This window comes from Notamacropus eugenii, chromosome 1 (assembly GCF_028372415.1).
Source record: "Notamacropus eugenii isolate mMacEug1 chromosome 1, mMacEug1.pri_v2, whole genome shotgun sequence".
Taxonomy (NCBI): Eukaryota; Metazoa; Chordata; class Mammalia; order Diprotodontia; family Macropodidae; genus Notamacropus; species Notamacropus eugenii.
In genome coordinates, this window is record NC_092872.1 from 355,462,482 (window position 1) to 355,485,423 (window position 22,942).

At 40.1% G+C, this 22,942-nt stretch overlaps 1 protein-coding gene across 5 annotated transcripts in view; it reads right to left on the bottom strand.

Moving 5' to 3' along the window:
• Positions 1 to 22,942, bottom strand: part of EVL (Enah/Vasp-like) — a 262,474-nt gene that overhangs the window by 161,975 nt on the left and 77,557 nt on the right. For 3 of the 5 annotated variants that reach the window (XM_072630246.1, XM_072630240.1, XM_072630242.1), the window contains exon 1: positions 18,354 to 18,637. The exons of the other annotated variants lie outside the window; for them this stretch is intronic. In XM_072630246.1, the coding sequence (XP_072486347.1) occupies positions 18,354 to 18,376 (23 nt within the window). In that variant the 5' untranslated portion in view covers positions 18,377 to 18,637. Of the gene's footprint in view, positions 1 to 18,353; positions 18,638 to 22,942 lie in introns of those variants that run through there. 5 annotated transcript variants of the gene reach the window in all.

Genomic DNA, 22,942 nt, shown 5'->3' on the forward strand with positions numbered 1-22,942 from the left:
GATGAGAGCATGAGGAATTGAGAGCAATTCCAAAGTTGTGAACCTGGCTGACTGGAAGGATGATGATGATGACGATGTCAATGACGATGATGGTAATGATGATGCATATGCCAGAAATAGGAGAATTTAGAAAAGGGATAGTTTTTTTTTTGGGGGGGGGTTCTATTTGACATATGAAGAGTTTCAAACACTCAATAGGTACCTGGACATTAAGTTTAAAATGTGAAATAGGCAGCTGATGATGTGAGACTGGAGCTCAAAAGAAAGACTAGGGTTATATATTTAGATCTGAGAGTCATATACACAAAAATAATAATTGAATTCTTGGGAAGTGATGAGGTCACTAAAGAGAAAGTGTAGAAAGAGAGAAAAAGAGGGACCAGGATAAAAACTTAGGAGTATACTCAGTTAGGGAGCAGGAGGACATAGCTGATGATTCAGCAAAGAAGATGGTCAGGAAGAAAACCAAGGGAGAGCAGCGTTGAAAGCTCAGAGTAGAGAAAGTACCCAGGAGAAGAGGGTGGTCAGCAGAGTTGAATGCTGCAGAGAAGTCAAGCATGATGACGACTGAGAAAAGAACACTGGATCTGACAACTGAGAGATCATTGGTAACTTTGGAGAAGTCACTTTCATCTGCAACTGGAAATCAAGACAGGGTCAACCACAGAACCCTCAGGCACTCCTCTAGAGTCCTTATCTTAAGTTGGCATCTACCATTTATTTAACCACTTTTCTTTAGATTTGGCCATTGGACTATTTCTAAATCCATCCAATTTACTACCATCTAGACTATATCCTTCTATCTTATTCAAAAGTAAAGCAAGAAAAAATCTAAATATCACATAATTTTCAACATTTTCTTGACATACTAGTCTGATAGGCCTGTCAAAAATGATTTTATTCTAACATCATCTATTCTCTTATTTTTATCTGTACCTTTTTCAAATGAAATTTTTATTGATTTTTTTGGGGAGTTTTGCACCTTAATTATTTCTTGATAATATCCTTCATTCACCGTATCTGCTTTCCTTGTAACAAAAACAAAACAAAACCAAACCCAGTTCCCTAAAACCAGTGGGCAAATCTACTGATTCTGCCAGCGTATACAATATTCCACATCCACAATCTTTTGCCTCTCTACCAAGAGCAGTATTTTTCATAATCACTTTGAGACCAAGATGGCCATTGCATTAATTTGAATTTAGTTGCTTTATAGTGTTGCTTTTTCACACATGACCAAATTCATTGTGTATACCATTCTCTTGGTTCTACTTTCTTCATTCTGCATTAGTTTATGTATACTATTCCATATATTTCTGAATTCTTCATATTTTTTTTAGGATACAATAATATTCATTAACACATATAACACAATTAACTCAGTCATTCCCTAATCAATGGCCACTCACTTTGCTTCCATTTCTTTTGTATTACTATATGAAGCACTGCTATGAATATTTGGATACACATGGGACCTTTTTTCTTATGTTTCTTTTTGGGGTATATGTCATGCAGTAGATTTTTAACACAAAAAGCATAGATTCATAGCTTTTGTGACAAAATTCCACCTTGTTTTTCAGAATGATGGGACTAATTCACACTTCAATTAACAGTGTCCGGGATGACCTCTTCTTGATGAAGCCAGCATGGTTCTTGATGATTATCACTTTGTTTGCTGGATGGTCATGGACCATCCGTTCAATAACATATTTCAGAATTTGTCCAGGAATTGAAGTTAAGCTCATTTTCTCACAGAACTTGAAAAAAACCCCAACAACCCAGGACAGTGCTTTTCTTATATTGTGTCAATCAGTCAGTCAATATGCATTTATTAAGAACCTACTATGTGTCAAATAACATGGGACCACGTACCATTTCCCTCACTCTTTTAAAGATCACTAAAGTATTCCTAAATTACTCCAAATAAATGTGATTATCCTATTGTTCTAGAAATGGCTTGGGCTAGATCACATAGGTCCTTGAAGTCCAGGCTGAAGAACTTGAACTTGAGATTATGGATAACAGAAGGTCTTGCTAAAAAAGAATAGGTATCCTACACTCTCATGATTTAATTTCCATAAAGTACTTTGACTGTTTCTTTCTACCCTTGCTTTCCTCTCTGCTGCAATTCAGCCCTCAAAATACTTTTGACAGGCTTGGTAGTAACTGTAAAAACTCACATTTCTCAAAAACCTTTTTGATTGCAAAGCATTAATAAGTCTGTAAGGTTGGTAGCATAAATATTATTACATTCATCTTACAGACAAATCTATGGATTTATCATAGGATCATAGATTAGCTGGAAAAAGGCTTGATTCAAGATTACCCTAGTCTAAACCTCTTACTTTGCAGATGAGGAAACTGAGACTGGGAGAGTTTAAGTGATTGCCCAAGGCCACTCAGACAGAAGTGGTAGAGCCAGCATTTTGAATCCAGGTCCTAGCACTCTAAAGCTAAAGCTCTTTCCCCCACACCAGTGGACAACTAGGTAGTTGTAACAGCAAGGACCCCGACATATATAGGAAGGCCTGCTATACAGGTTCTTAGATCTGCTTTTTTTTTTAAAAAGGAAAGCAACTTTTGAGGGGTCAACAATCTACTTTAATCAAGCACATATATCATCCACTAAGTTCAGGGTAAAAAGTCAGCACCTGAACTTCAGAGAAAATATAGAGAAATAAAGATCAACAGACAGGGCTTCCAACCAGTCTGACCATAAGCAATACATACATAGTTACCAGAGAGAGAAGCACCAACATCTGGATTTTCAAAGCCAAGGGGGCTCCTTAAGCAGCTTCCCAGAGTCTCATCTGGCACATGAAGCTTCTTCCAAAAACTAAGCCCCAAAGTAAAACCTCACCTCAGAATGTTTATACACTTTTCAGAGCCAGAGGGCAAGACCCTCTGAACCAATGCCTCAACAGAAATTAACAAAAGGTATTGAGGCCTATTAATGTAAGGGGAAGATCTTTAACTCTCCCCCCACCTCCCACTCACCATTAACTTTATATTACAATTACAGTAGTTCATAGCAGCTGTGGGAAAGAAGACTTGGGTTCAAATCTAGCCTCATACATTTACTCACTATGTGATTATAGGTAAGTCATTTAACCTCTCCCAGACTCAGTTTCCTCATCTGTAAATGGGATAATAATAGCATCTGACTCACACAGTTCTTCTTATTAATTATTATTGTGCTGCTTCTCCAAAATGAAAGCTCTGGAGAGATTAAATAGCTGACTTATTATAACTGGTAGGTGTCTGATTCTAACTCAGATGTCTTTGACTCCACATCTAACACTCTATCCATTAAGCTAGGCTCCATCCATTTTGCTTGTGGCAAAATCTTCTGATTGATTTCTCCTTGCTTCCTTCCCACCAATGATGTGATAGCATCAAAGGTTCATTCAGCCAAGACAACCGGTGAGACAGATGTAGTCATCCCTCCTCTTCGGATGGTGAGACCAATGTTTACGCATCTTGGGAATCATGTCTTCCCACCCTCTGCCACCAGTCGAGTACTAATAATCAAAAAAAGCACTGTATTCATTTTACATTTCTGGATATACTCCAAGGTATATATGTGGCTATGAATGTGTCCTCTCTTTAGGAAAAGGGATAACGTCATTGAGGACAAATACTCCTTCAGCTACGGAATATGTTCTGGGAGCACGCATTAGCAACACAGCTTGGATCTCATATGGGACGTTGTGTAGCAATTTGTTAACGCATTTAACGTGCAATGCTGTGTATTATCATTATCTGTGAGCTAGACCAAAGCTAGACTTTCGTTTGAGAAGCAGAATATGACATCAGGCAATCTGTCAATATTGCCAGCCTAAACTCTGTGAGGGCAGGGATTATATGTAAATTTAGCATCTTCCACTGCCTAGCACAGTCCTAGATACAGATTAAGCACTTGATCAATATTGGTTGAATAGTAACAATAGTTAGCATTTCTATAGTGCTTTAAGGTTCACAAAGCCCTTCACAGATACTGCCTGATTTATCCTCAAAACAACCCTGGGAGGTAGGGATTCTTATTATTCCCATTTTACAGATGAGGCAATTGAGGCAGAAAGGGGGTAAATGACTTGCCTAGGGTTATGCAGCTACTGTAGGAGACTGGATTTGAACTTAGGTGTTTTTGACTTCAGATTCAGTGTTCTAACCACTGTGTTACCAAAAGATCTGAATAAAGGAAGCTGATAATGAAGATTATCAATAACAATTTGCATTATTATACTGCTTAACTGTTTACCACACATTTTCCTCTTAATAATCCCAGGAGATGGGCATTATGGGAAGTACAAATACTTATTTACAGAGGAGAAAACTGAGGCTCAACAATGTGAAATAACTTACCTGTGCTTACCTAGCTGGTAAGAAGCAGATTAAATACTAACCCAGATCTTGGGACACTAAATCCACCCCTCATCGTACTGCTTCTTAAGTTTCTAGCAACCTCCAGATGCCAAAAGTTATAAGCAATGGTGAGACTCAGTTTCTGCAGAGCTGGGGCTGAAAGCTATGGGTGCAGCCCTCTATCCTGTCTACTCCTGGCCCTTCTCTTCAAAGGGACAGGTTTCCGGAAGCATCAGAGCCATCCATCAGTGGTATTCTGGTAGTACTGAGCTCCTTCTCAGTGAAGGTGTTCAAATGAAGGCTGGGTGACTACTTGGCAGGGATACCCATTGGACTAGATAGATGTTTTCTGAAGTGCCTTCCAACTCTGATATCCTGTGATTTCTGAGCAAGAAAATCTATTCAAGGTACATAGATCCCTGTGAGGAACAACACTGATTTCTCTTCTCTCTTTTCCACCAAGGAGACACTCAGCGAAGGTAGGGGGGCAGTAGAGGAGGGAGAATGGAAAGTTCCAAAGAAAAATCAATGAAACAAAGTCCCCAGGACAGCTGCTCCATGGGGGAGCCCTGGCATAGGACCCTGCACATAGTGGGTACTCAAAAACAAACTTTTAGCCTCAGGTCGTCTTTCAAAAAGACATAATATACAATCCTATAATTGGAAGGCCAGCCTTAAAATGCTATTTAGCCACACCTTGTTCACTGATTGAAAAATATTTAAAACTACAGTAGATACAAATGTATTGTTTATCATACATATTTTTGTGAGGAAAGTACTTTGTAGATGATGAAGTACTATGTACATGTGAGCTCTAATTCTTATTATATCTATATATTTCATCTCTGAAATAGGCTATTTAAATTTGGTCTAAGTGCCTCTAATGTCTCTTGTATCTTGCCCCTTCTTTACTAACTCTACCTATTGCTTTAGTTACAGTCTTCAGTGCTTCTCACCCGGATCACTTAATAGTCCCTTTTATCTGGTGTGTCTGCCTCCTTCTCCCCTCTTCAGATCATCTTTCACTCAGCTGTAGGACAATCTTCCTAAAGACCGGGTCACTACCTTACATAAAAGTGTTTTTGTTGTTCAGTTGTTTCACTTGTATCTGACTCTTCACGACCCTATGGACCTCTGTCCATGGTGTTTTCTTGGCAAAGATACTGGACTGGTTTGCCATTTCCTTCTCCAGTGGCAAACAGAGGTTAAGTGACTAGCTCAAGGTTACACACACAGATGGGAAGTTTCTGAAGCTTCATTTGAATTCAGGTCTTCCTGACTCCAAGCTTAGTGTTCTATCCACTGTGCAACCTAGCTCCCCCCACCCCAAGCTCCTTATTGCCTAAGTATTAAAATATAAACTAAACTATCTTATTGTAACATACGAACAGGTTCTGAAAGATGATAAATTTTCAGTGTGAGCATATATACCTCAGAAATCATCAAATGATACAAATCAGGACTTGATTAGTTAATTTGCCAATTGCTTAGCTTAAGAAAGTGATGATGACAATGTTAATAATACAGATTAAACTTCAAAATGTGCTATGTATACTGTTTTCCTTCAGAAAACAAGCTACTAAACATTTATCAGTAGGAACATTAGTTATTTTTATTGTTCCAATATGATCTAAAAGAGGTATTAAGCACCTATTTCCTACTTGCTATCTTATCTCATTTGGTCATCTCCTTCCTGCCTCCACTGAGGCCTTCACCCCAGCTGAAACGACTTTCTTTCCCCTAATCCTTCTTAGAGCATTCAGTCTATAATCCCAGTTTCCAACCCTTGCATGCAGCAAACTCACAGGGACTCCCCTAATAGTTTAAATTTCTGAGGGAAACAAGTGATACTCGATGTTTGATACAAGCTACTAGCTCGAGGTAATTCAATGTTAGATTACTTACGTTCCTTTCTATGATATGCTCTAATGTTTAAGGTATGTTTTTGTTTACTTGTACTTTTGGCTCTGCCAAAAATGTCTCCAACTTTCTCAGATGTCATGTTCTATCATTGTGAGACTGCATTTTTGGTGGTTGCCAGTCCAGATCAAAAATCAATGTGGAACAGGAAATGAGGATGGTGATATCCAATATGATTCCAAGGTTTTAGAAGTGGGGCAATGCCCCACAGGAACACGTACCTCATTAGTAAGTCTTTGTGGTTAAGAGTGAAGTAAAAATATTATCCTCTTCCTTCAGTTTTTTTTTTGTGTGTGTGTATTACTCTCCTAAAAAGTTACTAGCTTGTTAGCACAAATACTTATTAGTTTGTTTGGTTCTAACAATTTAACAAATAGAATTTGTGGGTATTTCTTTTGGCCTGTGGGTGCTGTGGAAAAATTATTGATATACTAAGGGTACTGTGAACCACAAAAGTAGAGGAATCTCTGTTCTGTAATATTCCTTTGCCCTAACAAATTCTACTGTGTGCTATAACTTGTGTACATGTTGTACCCTTCTAGCAAACTACAGTCTCTTTGAAGGAAGGGGCTATGTGATTTTTAAAAATCTTTGAATGAAGTAGATTTAATCAATGTTTATAAATCAAAATGAATTCACAGTCAGTCTCTGAACTTTGAAGGGATCTCAGAGGTCATCTAGTTTAACCTATAGCTTACTTGAATCTACCTCTTTTTTTTTAATTTTTTTTTTTTTTTTTTAGAGGGAGGAAGGTAAGGCAATTGGAGTTAAGTGCCTTGTTCAAGGTCACACAGCTAGTAAGTGTCAAGTGTCTGAGGCTGGATTTGAACTCAGGTCCTTCTGACTCCAGGACCAGTGCTCTATTCACTGTATCACCTAACTGCCCCAAATCTACCTCTTTTCAATGTCCACCCACTTGTCTTATTCTGACCTCTGAGGCCATGTAGGAAAATTCAGTCCTTCCACATGACAGCTCTTCTAATATTTAGACTCCTATCATGTCCGATCTGCTCCATCACTCATTTAACTAATTTTTATCCAGGCTAAACATCCTTATTTCCTTTAGTTTATAATAAGGCTTAATTATACTGATTATCATCCTCTGGATACTTTATGGTTTATCATTGTTCTTTCCAAAATATGGCACCTAGCATATAACACAATATGTGGTCTGATCATGACAAAGTACATTCTGAGTTGAGAAGGGTATGACATATACTGATAATGCAATACACATAAAATTGTTTGCATGTTGAAAATATAACACATTTATGAATTTAAATGCTTTCTACCTATAAAATCAATTAGGCATAAACCACAACAAAAAACTATAGAATTCTTTTTTACAAATATAGGTTGGACTAGCTGATCTTTGGAATCAAGGAAGGAGAAAGAAAATGGACCTTTTGGACTCATAATGGTTTATTATATGATATTGAATAAAGTTCAAAGTGAATCTAAATTTCAAAGCCATAACACATCTCTCATATCACGGTACTCCAACTCAAGACTGTCTTATACTTGCTCAATGCTGAAAGAATCATAGAATCTTAGAGTTGGAAGGTATTTTAGAGGTAGGTCATCCAGTTCAACCCAAATACCTAACCAAAAGTTCTCTCTGAAAAACTGCTGTGGTGACTATCTGTGAATAGCTGGCTATCCACCTTCTACATAAAAGCATCCAGTGACTGCCTCCCCCATTCCCCAAGGACAACAATATTCCACCTTTGGACACTTCCAATTGATAGGTCCTCTTTACACCAAGTCCCAGATTAAGTTACTGCAACAGTGGCCTACAGTTCTGTCTTCTGGAGACAAGGAACTCATCAGAGCATCTTAGAGGATTCTTGCTCAGGTATGTATTGGTCTAGCTGACCTTTGACTCAGAACTCATAACATTGACTTGAACTCATAAGGGTTAACTCTCTATATAACTCTCTATATGCTAGATATAACTTCAAGACTAAATTGAACTTCAAATATTCAACACATCCCTTGTATCACCAAACTCCCACTGATGAGTCCATTCCAATTCTAAGGATCTGTGAATCTCTGAAAGAGCACTCAGTCACTTGGCTCAGAAACCATGAGGAAAGATCAGTAGAAAAAAGAGAGGGAGCTTTATAACTAAGGCACTAGTGAAAGTCCCAACACTAGGTTAAAGGATGTGGTTCTAACATCAGGACAAACCAGAGAGAGTACATCTGACCAACTCTCAGCCTGTAAACGGCAGGGAATTTCATTCATCTCCCTTAGATGACTGATTTATATATCAATGTTGGTCAAGAGCTTAGGTCTGAATCTATTTGTCACATCATGTTCATCTTATCATATAATAAACTTTTCATTTATTACCTTCTAAGCCCCTTGAATTGGACACTTCCAACGGATAGGAAGTTCCTCCTATGTGATTTTTGTTTCTTGAATTTTGAGCCAATGAACTTGAGAAAGAGAAGAAAGGTAAATAGATCTCATTCTTAGGGGAGTGGGTCCCGTTATCATCAATTCCTTCTTGGCTAATAAGCACTGCCTAATTTAGAACGTGACTTATACTTGCTCCTGTCCTATATACCAGGGTGATATTGGGACATTAGGCATAGGTCTCATAACAAAGGGCATGAAAAGGTCAAAGTCACCTCTACTAGAGACATAGTTTATATATAGGAGACAGCACATCATCCAGGATCTGAAGGAAGGATGACCTGGGTGCAAATCATAGTTCTGACACTTACTGGGCTGTGTGACCATGGATCAACCTCTCTTCACTTTATTCCCTTACAGGTAAAAAAGAGGTGAAAAGTATTATATGCCATACAGCATTATTATGAGGCTCAAATGAGATAATATACGTAAAGTACTTTGAAAACCTTAAAAGTTTTATTGTCAATTTTTTTCTCATCAGTGTGGCGATTAAAAAAGTTTCAAAGACATAATTTCTGGGTAATTTAATTTTTTTTTAAGTAAGACCAGCACATTTATTACTAAAAGGATGGTAATTTGTTTGTCTCTCTTAGACCAAAGACAAATCATGGTGGTGGGCTCCAGGCTTAAATGTTCTTTTGGAAGAGGAGTGTTCAAAAAAATTCTGATTAGACAACAATTAATGAGAGAATGACTATTACAATGAGGAACTGAGAATGACATCAAGTTACCCTAGGAATGAGAGACTCTCTCTATACCAGACCATCCCGAGTCTTGGGCATTTTAAACAAGAGGGTCTTTCTCCACCCAAGCTTGATTGAATGGAATTCACCTTAGACTAGAGATTCTTTCTAAGATTGGGTGGGATCAAACAGAGGTGCTTAACTCAACCCTCAGAGGCAGAGGCCCTGAAAATAGAAAAACAGTAAACTCTGAGTGTCCCCAAGTCATTAGTTATTAATAATCATTTTTCTCAGTAGTAAACTATCCATGTTTTTCTCAGTCATCTTCCACAAGAATCATCTGCTATATTCCGACCAATCTTCTCATTATCTCCTCAAACATGTCTTATGTTATTCCTGCCTTTCTCAGTCTACCTCACATGGTTTTTTATAAGCAGTACATTTTCAACCTCAAAATATAGTTCCTCTATTGAAAAATAAAATCAGTGACTTTGAAAATTTCACAATAATTAATTTAAAATTACCTTTGGAACCAAGGAAGAAGAGAGAAAATGGACTTTTTGGACTCATAATGGTTTATCATGAAACTGAATAAAATTCAAAATGAATCTAGAATTCAAAGGTATAACACATCTCTCATATCAATGTACTCCAATTGAAGATAGGCTTTTACTTGCTCACTGTTGAACAGAATTGGTGATGGTAGAAGGATCCAATTTTATGCATCCATATTGCTATCATGATTCCCCTATATTTTCTCTTTTCCAAGTTAAACATCCCCCATTATAAGATCATTGTTGCTATCCATCCTTCATCCTGGAAGAAGACCAGTGATATTAGGAGGGTGATGTCTTGACTAGCAAGTGAATTGGATTTAAGTGAGGCAGGGCTGTGCAAAATCATGAGCCTCACTCTCTCCTCTGGAGTCATCAGAGGCTAATGGGCAAGACATAAGTCAAGATGACTGATGATGGCCCCAGGTGCAGTTGGAGACCTTGGCCTTTTTAAGCTAAGGTCTTTCCAGGTCTCAGTTTGTCTGAGGCAGCACCCATCTATCACTTGCTCATAGAAAGAGAGTGAAATCCACCTGAAGCACCAACATCCTAATCCATTTTCCCACAACCATTGTGGACCAAGGATTGAGTGGTCTACTCTTTTCATCACGTTATTCTTCTGCTGAAAGATTTTCTAGAAGCTCATCAATGCCTCTGGGAGAAAGTTATATGATCATTGAGGTACTGAATTTAGCAATGGAAATCCAAATTCCTTAGTATGGCATTCAAAGTCCTCCATAATTCATCTCCAACCAACCTTTTCAGACTTGTCTCCCATTAATGCTGTAGAAAGCCTACAGGGCCATCAAACTGGTACAGTCTATTTATTGTCCCCTGAATATACGTTGTTTTTTCCCTCCTCCTCTGTTTTATTCATGCCATTTCCTCTTTTAGAAATGCCCTCCCACTCCTCTCAATTTGTCGAAATTCAACCTATTCTTCAAGGCCAAAATAAAATTTTATTCCCTACTTAAAGCATTTTCTGACCATCCCAGAGTCACAGTGACATCTCCCTTCTCTCAGCTCCTTTGCATCTTTTCCAAGCCCCTTATTTGCAAGCATCAGATACTTCCTGGTATTATTAGTTACAGGATCAGAGTTTCACAGAACTTAACTTGGAAGGGAACTTAGAAAGGATGTCTTCTCACCTGCTCTGATTTTCATCTTATTGATGAGGAAACTCAGACACAGAAAGGGTATTTCTTTTCATGTGTATCATACAAAGTAAACTTCTTTCCCCAATAACAACTAGCATTTACACAGCACTTTAAGGTTTGAAAGCACTTTATAAATATTTCATTTAATCTCCACATCAACCCTGGGAGATAGATGCTATTATTATTTCCATTTTACAAATGAGGAAACTAAGGTAGTCAGAAGTCAAGTGACTTCACAGACTGAGAGCTAAAAGGGACCTTATAAGATCGCCCTATTTCAATTCAGTTCAACAAATACCTATCAACAGTTATGTCTGACATGACCCCATTTGGGTTTTTCTTGGCAAAGATTCTAGGGTGGTTTGACATTTACTTCTCTAGCTCATTTTACAGATGAGAAAATTGAGGCTAACAGGGTTAAGTAACTTGCTCAGGGTCACACAGCTAGAGCCTTAGGCAGATTTGAACTCAGGTCTTCCTAATTCCAGGCCCTCAGGGAATTTATCATTTGAATTGCTAATGATTGAATTTTAGGCAAAGTGACTAATCATTGGGGGTAGGGGGAGATGGAAGGGATAAGCAGAAATAATAGTATCTTTGTGTTCGTCCTTTGTTTTCCAAAGAGGACCAAGACATCAGGGAAATGATGACTTGACTTGCCGTTGACTTTGATTTGAGGGAGGGCTGATTTAGAGGTGGAAGGTACCTTCTAGTTCATCTAATCCAGTACTTTCCAGATGATGAGCCTGAGGCCCAGAGATGTTAAATAACTTGTTTTGCAGTTGAGGAATCTACATGCAGTGCTTTGCTATGACATTACTTTTAATAGCTTATGAGAAAGTGCCCTCCATTTAGTGATACAAGAGCAAATATTCCACTTTCTTTAAGTAAAGAGTTCTGGGGACTACCCATTCCAGAAGTTTTCCTTCTTCTCCATCTTCCTACAAGACACTAAAGTTATAGTGTCTAAAATAATGTCAGAACATTACAGGATTTAGAGTTGGAAGTGACCTTGGAGGTCATTTGATCCATCCTACAGATTTACCAGATGTCCATTTTCAATTCAATCGTTTTTCAGTTTTGTCCAACTCTTGGTGACCCCATTTGGAGTTTTCTTGGCAGAGATATTAGAGTGATTTGTTATTTCCTTCTCCAGCTCATTTTAAGACGAGAAAACTGAGGTAAACAGGGTTAAGTCACTTGCCCAGGGTCACACAGAGAGTAAGTGTCAAATTCAAATTTGAACTGAAGATGAGTCTTCCTGACTCCAGGCCCTGCCTTCTGTACCCTTTGCCACCTAGCTATCATTTTACAGATGGGGAAATCAAGACATAGAGCGGTGAAGTGACTTAGACAAAGTCACAAAGGAGGTAAGTGGCAGAGCTAGAAGGTGAACCCAGGCCCTCTGAATCCAAATCCAGAGCTCTTTCCATTCTTCCCACATAGGTTTATGGTACAGTAAAGCTCTCAACAACCTCAGCAGGAATGTGGGCACTAGAATCAATGAACTGACTGAAGAATTGAATTGAAAACCTTTGAAATCTTCCCCTAACTCTGGGGTTCCCTTTTTTTTTTTTTTAGCCAGGACCACCACTACTACACCCACTAGCCCCACTACTGACCACTAATCTTACGCTGTAGACATTGTTGATGCCTGACATTTATGGTATCTTAGATTTAGAGATACAAAGGACTTCAGGTTATTGAGTCCACCCACTTCATTTACAGATCAGGAAACTGAGGCCCAGATAAAGGATATTTTTGATGTAGGTGCTCAAAACAATACAAATTTGATTATAAAGACAGTTGTATATACACACAGAGGTCTTTCCACTGATACCTGCATAACAATCCTAGTAGTCCCTGTCATCTTCAAATACAAAAGTTTTAGTTAAGGGCACAGAAATTGAGGGGGGCAGCTAGGTAGCTCAGTGGATAGAGCACCGACCTAGAGTCAGACAGACTCATCTTCCTGAGTAAAAAATCTGGCCTCAGACACTTATCAGCTGTGTGACCCTGAGCAAGTCACTTAACCCTATTTGTCTCAGTTTCCTCATCTGTAAAATGATCTGGAGAAGGAAATGGCAAACTGTGCTAGTATCTTTGCGAAGAAAATCCCAAATGAGATTAGAAAGGGTCAGACACAACTGAAAAATGACTGAATAAATTAAGCTCTCATTTATAGATGGGGGTTTAAAGTCACACGAGTACTTAGGCAGAGTCAAATCAAGTCAACAAGCATTTGTAAATAAATGGTAGAGTCATGATATGAGGGCATTCAGTCTTATCCCATCTTCTATAGGAAGCCTTTTCTGATACCCCTTAATTCTAAGTGCCTTCCCTTCCAATTTATGCTATGGGTAGCTTGTTTGTACGTAGTTTGCATGTTGTTTCTGGGACTTAGGAAAGTATATATTAACCCTTTCTGGGGGGGCAGTGTGACAGAAAGAGCATTGGATTTGGAATGGCATCATGGAGATTCAAATCATGACTGAGACTTATGAGATTATATTCCTAAAGTACTTAGTACATGGTCTAACATGTAGTAGGCACTTAATTCAGACTTATGCCCTTCCCTACTTCCCTCTTAGCTGTGAGACTTTGGGCAAGTCCCTTAGCATCATAGGAGTTAAAGCTGCAAAGTTAATCTTGGAAATTATGTGGTGACCTGGGTTTGAGTCTGGTCTCAGACATTTCATAGTTATGTGACCGCAAGATAGTGGCTTAAACTCTCTCAGTTTTAATTTCCTCATCTTTACATGGGTGATAATATTTTTTTTACTCTCCCAAACTCACAGGGTTGTTGTTTGGATGATGGATTGTAAATCTTAAAGCATTATAGAAATGTGAGTCATCTCTGTTGTTACTGACCAAGGCCATACACCTAGTAAGTTCCCAAAGTGGCATTCGAACTCAAGTCTTCTGACTTGTTTAAGATTATTTTCATGCTATATCTCTCAGTCTAGACTGGGAGCTTAGAATCACACAAGCACAGAGCTGGAGTGGGTTTCAGTGAACCTGTCCTCCAAATCATACCTGAAAATAAGTAATCTGGTACACAACAACCTGAAAATAAATTTTCTCTCCAGTAACCTGACCAGGTTCTTTCTCTTCACCTCTGTGAACCTCAGTTTCCTCATGTGGCATATGGGATAATATTGTTTGCCATATATACCTTACATGATTATTATGAGGAAAACTTTACAAACACTTTGGAGTAATGTAAGTTTTTATCTAGCTCTTAATTATATTCTTACTTATGTAAGTCTTGTGGTTTTAGGTTTATAGCCTGAGGCACAGTTGACTCCTCCCTGTCCTCACCTCACACAATCAGGTGTCCAATCTTATCTTATTCACTTCTCAATTTCTTATATCCATCTCCCTTGTTCATTCAAAAGGTCTCCACCCTGGTTAACTCCTTCCTCCCAGTTCTCTATTTCATCATTAGATTGTGATCTGGAGGAGACCAGAGAATATCTTTTGCCCTTTTTTGTATCCTCAGGGCTCCGCACCTTGCTGGCACACAGTAGGTGTTTAATAAATGTTTATTGACTGACATCCAGTGACACTGGTCTCCTCTTACAAGATATTCTGTCTCCCAATATTAGGCTATCCTCTGTGTTGCAATGCTCTCTCTCCTCATCTCTGCTTGCTGGATTCCTTGGCTAAAATGCAACTAAAATCCCATCTTCTATAGGAAGCCTTTTCTGATCCCCTTTAATTCTAAGTGCCTTCCCTTCCAATTTATGCTATGGGTAGCTTGTTTGTACATGGTTTGCATGTTCTTTCTTCCATTAAACTGTGAGCTCCTTGAGAACAGGGTCTGTCTCTGCTTGGTGCATAATGGGCTCTTAAAAAATGGTTATTGATTGACTAACTCTCCACTGTAATCCATCCTACACACAGATGTCAAAGTGATTTCTTTTCTAAAACAGTTCTGACTATGTTACTTCCCTGCTCAATAAGCTCCAGTGGCTCCCAAATCCTTCTAGAATAAAATACAATCTCTCCTATTTATATCATTTTAAAGCCCTTCATTACCTGGGTCCAGTCTGGTTCTATATTACCTTTCACCTACTATGGTTCAGTAAATCTGTCCTCACATGAAATTTCATCTCCAGTTTTTGTGCCTTTGCATAGACTAACCCTCCACTCCTGGAACGCACTCCTACCTCAGCTCTACTTTTCTGAAGCTTTCACCCCAGCTGCTGGTACCTTCTTTCCTACTGAATAACCTTGTATTTATTCTGCATGTACGTATAGATTTATATGTTTCTTTTCTTGATAGACTATAAACACCCTGATGCCTCTTTTTGTATCCCCAGCACTTTGTTCCATGTCTGGCCCGTAGCAGGTGTTAATAAATGTTATGGAACTGACCTGAAGGCAGACAGTTTAATTTTTGTCTTTGTATCCCCAGCACCTAGCATGATGTTTTGCATGTAATAGGAACTTAATAAATGCATATCAACAGATATAAATGCTCATGTTGCAGTCTTCTGACTACCCGGAGCTCAGACTCATAAAATCTTTGAGCTTAGTAGAACTCAGAGTTCATCTAATATGATCCATCACCCAAATCCTCTCTATACAATCCCCGACAAGCACTTGAAGAGCTTTTGCAGTGATGAGAAACCCACTATCTCGAGAAGCAGCCCATCCTACATTTGTATTCCTCTAATTGTTCAGAGGGTTTGAAGGACTATCATTTGGAGGAGGGACTTGTTCTGGTTGGCCCCAGAAAGCAGGAGCAGTGGGTGGAAATAGCAGATTTAGGTTTGAATTGGGGGTTGGGGGAGGAAAAAAACCCTCTGAACAATTAGAGTAATACAGTCCCTTCTCACACCAATGTCTTTTGTCCTGCCTCTGTCTTCTCAAGGCTAAGCACGCTAGCTCCTTCAGTTAAGATTCATTCAGATTGATTTTGGCCTCTTTCTTCTTACTGGTAGCCCTCCCAATCTCAAACCAATCAACATTGTTTCTCAAATGGGTTGCCTAGAACCGAGCACAATTCTCCAGGTGTAGTCTGATCAGGGCAGAGTGTGTAGAGAACTATTTCCCCAGTTCTGGGCACTAGGACTAAATCCACTTTATTGCCAGGACCTTTAAGAGTGGAAACAGGTTTGAATACTACATTATATGCATCCCTTCCCACCCTCCTCCATCCCCCAGCCAGTATGGTATAATGGAAAAACTCTAGGTTTAAAGTCAAAGGATCTGGGTTTGAATCTCCACTCCACCATTTATTCGCTATTTCCTGTCCCTGATAGTCATTATCTGTGTAACCTTGGGCAACAAGTTAGACTCGAACTAGGTGGAGTTAAACTAGATGATCTCAAAAGATTCTTTCAAGTTCTAAAGTGACTAAAAAAGTGTCCCTAAGTGCCTAGCACAATGCCTATTACACAGTAGGTATTTTAATAAATATCTGTCAAATGAGTTCCTGTTATCATTGAATGGACTGTGGTTAACAATGCTCTGGCAACTGCAGTTACACAGCATTCTAACGGATTCCAGGAACACCCCTTCACTCAGGCCAAAGAAACCTGCTGGCAAGTGTGAAATGCCACCAGTCCTCATTTCTACCATTGCTTACAGAAAATAGTCCTTGAAGTATAAGACCAGAGTTTCCTCACCATCTATGACCTCTTTCTACCCATAAGAATAAGCCTTTCCAATTTCTAACTTTAAGGAGCAAGCCTCTTAAACACAACACAAACTGAAATCCTTGAATCTTAAGAGCCAAGTTTATGGAAAGACATCTATAGCCCAACCTTGTAACTCATTTTCCTTGTCTGTATGAAAAGGGTTCCTCCCTCTTTCATTCATTCCCTCCCTCACTCTTATAATTATTATATCTACTAAGGTGGTTGTTTTGTGATTATTTTAAATAAGGGGATAGGGTTGTAGCATTTTGGGAAATCAGATAAGGGTTTTGTGATGATGGCTGTAAAGCCGTCAAGGAGACCCTGTAGATTGGAAACAAGGGACTTGGATTCATCTTAACTTTGCCATTTCCTGGGTGTACACCCTTAGATAAATTACTTAAACTCATTGAACCTCAGTTTCCACATCTGTCAAATGAGGTAATAGATCAGATAATCTCTAAGGTCCTTCCATCTCGGTCATCCTTTCTTCTATGGTTCCATCGTCCCTGCTTGCACTGTCATTCCATGGTCTATGATTCTAAGGTCCCTTTCTTGCTCTGACATTTCATATTGTGATTCCAAGGTCCCTTCTTATTCCAACATTCCATGTTCTATGATTCCAAGTTTTCTTCCAGTTCTGACATCCTGAGTCACTAGTCTTTCCAGCTGTTTTAATGGTTTGGCTTAGTATAAAAATAAAAAGTAAATCATTCTCAGAAAACCAGAGGCTAGTAGAGGTCAGGAATCCCAGCAAACACACTCCTTCATAAGCTCACAAGAGGTGGCACATAACATAGAATCCATCTGTTTGCCTTTTCAGCCCTACCCTCCTTAATTTTCATTTCGCCCAAACTACCCTTCCCACACTGATACTCAGAGATGGGTTCTCTGAGGAAAGAGGGGGCAAGTCAGCCTCACAAAAGATGCTAATTTGGAACATTAAGAACTGCAGCAGCAGCTGAACCGCTTACAAACAGCAAAGAGAAAGCCTGCTTAGGGAAACCCTTCCAACAGGCTTCACCCAGAGCTCCCCAGCCAGGAGATTATTATTAAAAATAACAAACATCTGATGAAGTCAAAGCCAAATCTCAGCTCTGCAGACTTGCCAAAATTCTCCGGCTTCAGCTACCACCATTAACATTCTTCTCATCCCCCACCTCCCCACTTTATTTATTTATTTTTGAAAGGAGCATCATTCTCTCCTGGGTTTGACAAAGGGTGGACCGATGTTGGGCTGCTTGGTATTCAGAGCCCTACACCGGCATCCAGGTGGATCTTAATCAATTCGTGCAACGGAAAAATCAGTTATCTGGCTATCACTTCAGCCTTCACTCAGCATCCTTTCCCTGGATCCCGGGCTTTCCATCTCCACCCGCACCCCCCAACCCTAATCTCCCCAAACCAAATCTCCCTCTAACCCGCCAACAAATACCGAAGTCAGCCCTGCTAGCAAGCAGCAGCAGCGGCCAGATCCCAGAGTGTCATTACACAGCAAACAAGAAGAAAGAAAGAAAAGAAAAGAAAAGACAGACAGAAAGACAAAACACCCAGTAAGCTCAGAACAAAAAGCCAGGCTCGGGCTGATGCAGGGAAGCGGGAGCCTACCTGAATTCTTCAAATGCAAACATGGCCTAGTCAGAGGCAGCTTCCTTGGGATCCACGGAAATCTCCCTGGCACGGAGGAAAACCATTTAGTTAGCGAGGCGGGCTGGCGGCGGCGCGGGTGTGGGAGCGCGAGCAGGAGGCTGGCGTTCTGCAACGTAGGGCCGGGAAAGGTTTTCTGCAGACACACTGGCCTGCGGCCTCGGGCTCCGCCAGCTGCTGACAAGGAGCAGCTAACGGGGAAGGCAGGAAGAAAACCATGTGATCAGCTCAGCAATTCTGATGAATGCAGCACCCTGGGAGCTGCCTTCTTCCACAGCGGTGGCAGGCAGGTTCTGGGCAGGACCCGACTGGGCCACGCGCTCAATCGCAGATCGATGGGTTTCAGCACCACACCTCCCCCTCCAGGGTTGGCATCTCCAAGGGAGGTGGGGGTTGGGGGAGTCCAGAGAGAGAGAAGGAGAAGCCAGCCTTTGTCACTGTCATCTGCTGGGCTAATTGGGGGAATCCAGCCGCAGCTTTCTGGTCTTATTGGGGTAGTGTGGCTAGCCATGGTAGTGGGGGCTGTTTTCACTAGGAGCGGCTACGGACATCCAGCCCGACTTGGAAAAAATCCTCAGAAATCTGGTGCTTCTGCAGAGAGCTGGTCATGTTCCTTCTCTGCTCTTAAACCTTCACTGTCTACCCCCTGTCCCCCAAGTTCAAGACCCTTTCCCTAGGACTCAGCATCCTTTGCAATCTGGCACCACCCGGATGGCGGGAGTTCCAATTTTGCCTCAGAAGTGAATGAGCTGAATTTGCTGTGAGTCTGCACTAGTCTGCGCCTTCTCTGAATCTCAGTTTCCTCGTCTTTAGAATGAGAGGTTTGGACTCAATGGCCTTCCCTTTCCAATCTTTCCTCACCTCTCTCTCCTTCAGCTCAATTGTGCTCTCTGCTCGGAATATTCGCTACGTCTCATTCCATCACTGAATCCCTACTCATCTTTTTAAGTTCAAGAAAAGGCATGGAGGAATAAGAGCACACATGTTGAGAAATGATTGTGTGTACACGTGTGTTTGTGTGATTTTAAGATTCCTCTCAGATCTGACACTCAATGTTTCTATGATCAAGTAGGTATAATTGGATAAGGTCATGGAAAATTCTCCAGAGCCAAATTTCACCATTACTAGTGATGATGATGATAGCCCCACCCCCCCAAAAAGGAAAGAAAAAACTTAGTAAACTTAGAACAAAAACCTAGGCTCAGATGCTAGAGGAAAGCAGGAGTGTACCTGAATTCTTCAAATGCAAACATAGCCTACTAGGAGGCAGTTTCCCTTGGCAATCACATAAAGAATTTTAAATGTCATTTTGAGTTTTGTTTCTTACACCTTTCTTGCTGTCCAACCGCTAAACAAAACCAAAAGCCACTCTGAATGTTGTTTCAGGGTAAAAGAAGATTGGGAAATTTGTTAAAATGTGAATATTTACAAAAAGTCTAATTTTTCAAGAGCATATGGCCTTGAGTTGAGACTTTATTCCGAGCCTCCTGATTGGCCAGGTAATTTCATTAGTATAATCACTAGGTCTAATATCCTAGGAGAGGCAAGTAGGTAGCTCAGTGGATAGAGAACTGGAGTTAGGAAGACCTGAATTCAAATCCAGCCTCGATGTGTGACCCTGGGCAAATCACTTAATCTCTGATTGCCTTACAAAATGGATCCATTGAAAAAGGGAATGGTAGATAAACCACTCCAGTATCTTTACCAAGAAACCCCAAATGGAGTCATAAAGAGTTGGAAACAACTGAACAACACAGTAACATCCTAAGAGAAAATTCAAATGCCAAGAATTAGTGGGAAAATGGGGGGGGGGGGAAGGGAGGGGAATGACATAGTTAGTCAGAAGCAGAGCTGACACTAGTTTTTGACTCCTAAACCAACATTCGTTTTGCTACTCTACCCTTCTTTTCCTCCCAACTCCGCCCTATTCCGGAGTCTCTCACAAACTCACTGCATGACCTCAGATAAGCTGCTACTAGGGGAGATCACAGAATCATTGATTTGGAGTTAGAATGGCCCTTGGGGATCTCCTTGTCTCTCCTCTCATTTTACAGATGTGAATTCTCAGGTGCTGAGAAGTCAGGTAATTTGCCCAAGATCACATAGGTACTAAAGTGACACAAGGTGGAATCCAAACTTGGGTCATTGAACCTTAAATCCATCACTCTTTCTCTAGCACCACTTGGGTCAGAGTAAGAACTTCAAATCTCAAGTTGTCAACCAGCGTTTTCCATGTCCTCCTGGAAAATATACTTTGATGAGGGGTGACCAAGTCTGACCTCCAATGGGGTAGCCATAACATCTGCTTCCATTAGATTGTATGACCTAGTCTAGAAGACAAAAGATTAAGTTTTTATCTCGCCTCTTTTTCTGGGTAGTTTTATGACCTTTGGCAGATTTGGGAGGGTGTGATAGAAGTATGTGAGATGTGCAGCACTTAATTTTTTGTGCCTCAGTTTCCTCTTTTGTAAAATTGGAATATTTAGGAAGTCTGTGGAGGAGACTTCATTCCATGATACTACTACTTAACTCTAACTGGTATAATTAGATTCATTTCCCCAATCCACCTGTTGTCAGATGAATCATTATAGAAACATGATGGAAATAACAAGCAGGGACTGAACCAGAGGCAACATCGATATCTATGGCTAAAAGCCCAGGAGAGAGGGCAAAAGCATCATAGAATGGGAAGGCTCTGGGGCAAGGTGGTTTGAACATAATACAGAACTGGGTACTATTCTATTTGATCTGGGAGACACAGGGGAAGAATCAATTTTTCAGCACCAATTAATCAATTTATTAAGAGCCTACTATGTGCCAGGTACTGTACTAAGTGCCAGGGATACAAAAAGAAGCAAAAGACAATTCTTGACCTCAAGGAACTTACAATCTAATGTGGGATACCACATGAAAACAAATATATACTGAAGAGTTGAAATTTCCTCCCATTCTTTTTTCAAATAATTTCTAGGACTGAAATAAGTAAAATATAAATAAAAACCAGGTCTAAAAGGTAGCAGTTCGCTCAGACAGCTAACAATCTGTGTGAAAAATGTAGAAAACCGTGATGATTTTGATCGTGTCTTCAAATATAAGAGGGGTCATCATGGGGAAGAGGGCCTATACTTATTCTGTATTATTCCATAAAACCAATGTTGTTCAGTTGCTTTCAGTCGTGTCCAACTCTTCATGACCTCCTTTGGGGTTTTCTTGACAAAGATACTGGAGAGGTTTGCCATTTCCTTCTCCAGCTCATTTTACAAATGAGGAACTGAGGCAAACAGGGTTAAGTGACTTGCCCAGGGTCTCACAGCTAATAAGCGTCTGAAGATGTCTTCCTGACTTCAGGCCCAACACTCTATCCACTGCAACACCTAGCTACAGAACTAGGACCAATGAGCAGCAAATTGGAGGAAGGGAGATTTCAAATAAAGAGGAGAACAAAAAACCTGCCTAATAATTCTAGCTGCCCCACAATGTGATGAGCTTCCTCAAGAGGCAGAGGTTCCTTATCACAGGAGATGTTTAAAAGGAGGTCAAGTGGACACTTGGTGGTGATGTGTGGCATCACTGGGCTGTATAACCTTTAAGATTCCTTTGAACTAGAAGATGCTATGATTCTTAAAGTCTAAGTTCAAGTTGAAGTGTATAAGGAATACATTAGCCTGTCTGAGAAACTAATCAAAGAAGCCCAGAAATCCCTGTCAGAGAAGCTGAGTTACTCTGTAAATATAAGACCTATAGTTACAACCCAAAACCCCTTTGCCTCCCCCTCCTCTGCCTCCTCTTTCTCCCAATCTGAATTAGCACCAGTCCATAGGTTCAGGCTTCTCAATCACTTCCCCTAGTGTTTATTCTGGTTTATTTTATTAGACTTACCTAAGAACTGGTCAAAACTCACCAGGCTTTACTGTTATGGAAGAGGGTGCCCTAGGTGGGGTGCCCTATTCCAACCAAGAGCCCAGATCTGTCCTGTTTCTATAATTCTCCCTGACTATCCTTTATTTTGTAAGCATGTCTGTTCAATAAAGATGTTTGCTTTATTGTCTTCTTGGGAGCTTCTTGTTCCCATCTACTGGGTCTGGGTATCACAAACTTTCCTGTATCTGTATTGACAAGGTGCCACCTCATCCATGAAGTCTTTCCTGATCCTTCCAGCTGAAAAGGATCTTTGTCTCCCCCAATTTGTTTAAGAGCATTATGTCTGCATATCTGCCCTACTGCTTATCATACTTGACCTTGTATCATACTTATTTGCAAGCATGGCTTATCTCCTCTCCCCACTTTAAATTAGGAGTTTCTAATGGGCATGGGCCATCACCAGTTTTCTTGATTTATGTCTTGCCTTTCTAGAGGAGAAAGTGAGGCTGGTGACTTTGCACAGCCCTGCTTCACTTAAATCGAAATCACTTTTAAGTCAAGACATCACCCTCCTGACATCATTGGTTCTCTTTGAGCACAAAGGACAAGCAACAATAATTCTAAAGGGCAAAGACTACATCTTATTTTATCTTTATGTGTCTAATATTTAGCACAGGGCTTGTCCATAG